This window comes from Stegastes partitus, unplaced genomic scaffold (assembly GCF_000690725.1).
Source record: "Stegastes partitus isolate 25-593 unplaced genomic scaffold, Stegastes_partitus-1.0.2 Scaffold711, whole genome shotgun sequence".
NCBI lineage: Eukaryota > Metazoa > Chordata > Actinopteri > Pomacentridae > Stegastes > Stegastes partitus.
This window is the reverse complement of record NW_007578442.1, coordinates 25,219-26,735: the sequence shown is the minus strand read 5'-3', so window position 1 is coordinate 26,735 and position 1,517 is coordinate 25,219. Positions and strand designations below refer to the sequence as shown.

General features: G+C 40.7%; 1 protein-coding gene across 1 annotated transcript in view; it reads left to right on the top strand.

Annotated features, from left to right (window-relative positions):
* The window catches only part of gsdmeb (gasdermin Eb), a 15,489-nt gene that overhangs the window by 8,187 nt on the left and 5,785 nt on the right, over positions 1-1,517 (top strand). Inside the window, exons 3-5 of the mRNA XM_008291061.1 lie at positions 7-133; positions 707-899; positions 1,236-1,410. Coding sequence (XP_008289283.1) covers positions 7-133; positions 707-899; positions 1,236-1,410 — 495 coding nt within the window. The remainder of the gene's footprint in view (positions 1-6; positions 134-706; positions 900-1,235; positions 1,411-1,517) is intronic.

The following is a 1,517-nucleotide window of genomic DNA, read 5'->3' as shown; positions in this document are numbered from 1 at the left end:
GTGAACGACTCTATTGCTCCTCTGCGGGTGGTGGTGAAGCGAAAGCGATACTGGTTCTGGCAGAAGCACAAGTATCTTCCCACTGATTTTGTCCTCAGTGATCTACTAACAGGAGACACACCTATAAAGCCAGGTATACCTCTAATACACTCTAATACGGAAAATGCATTTTTTTTCTAATCCTTACTGAATACAATCAGGTCCATAACTGTCTGGAGTTCTTATAGTTTTGCATCTGTACTTCACTACATTTGACATGTGTGAGATGTGATTTAAGTGTAGATATCCAGCTTTAATTCAAGGGAGAGAGTTTGAGAGAAATATTGAATTAACTGTTTAGGAATTACAGCAATACAGGCTCAGCAGTGATAGACAACTGCCTGATGTGCAGTTTCATAGTCAGATGTGGTTTGTTTTCTCATTAGTTCATGAGAAATGATAGAGATTAAAGATCTGGAGTTGATTCCAAGCGTTGAATTTGCATTTGGTAGTCATTCATGGGAATACTTTTGGAATATTGTTCTCAAATGCTTTCAACAAAGCTGATAATCTTCACTTCAGTCATGATTGCTTTATTTGCAGTCCACCGTAGTGACGCAAAACTTTACTACCCAAATAATTTTACTACCATCTGAATTCTACCCCAATGTTAGGAATTCGTTATTTTTAGGATCACAGAAAACCTAAACGTTTCACTTTTTTACAGTTGTGGTCGAGACAGACTTCATCAAATTCACTGGGACATTCGGTGACAACATTCAAGGAGGCGTGAATGCAAGCTTTGTCCGCACCAGTGCCAACGTGGGCGGCAAACGCTCCGCCAAACTCCAGTCGCTATTTGGAAGTTTGAAGAAAGAGGAGGTGGATGTGCAGAAGCTGCTGCGAGACTCCAAAGACAGGTTAGAACTGATAAGTGTGGTTTAAAAGAAGCATGAGCATCATATACATCACCTGACATAAATTCTGTTAAAGATCCGCAAACAGCTGAAGTGATCTTTGTCCAACCATAAAACTTCGCACAAAACAGGAGTTAAATATTAACACTCACAAGAAAAGTTGCTTTAGGACATCACACGTAAAAGTTTTAAAATCCAAAAAGAGGAACAACACTCCACTGTGTTTCCTGTCTGCATAGTTTTCATAGTTGCAGTATTTATTTAGGATTTGAATCAGTCTCAGATAATAGTATTCCCAGTGAAAAGCAGCACTGATTTTCTGTGAATTTATTGCCTCAGGGTCCTGGACATGTCTCATGATCTGATCCAGCAAACCAAGGAGAAGCCCAGACAGCTTCTGGGGATTGTGAAGGAGTGTATTGTGACCACTCAGCCCTGTTCAGTGATAGAGGAGGTGCAGCAGGGCGGCCAGTGTGGAGCAAGTCTGACTATCTGCGGCCCCAACAGCACTAAGGTACAGTTTTGGCACTGAAGCACTCTTTTTCTTATTCTCATGATACTTGCAGTTTTTACAATTTGACCCTCTGAACCCAGAACATATAAAGGAGTATAAAAGGCATG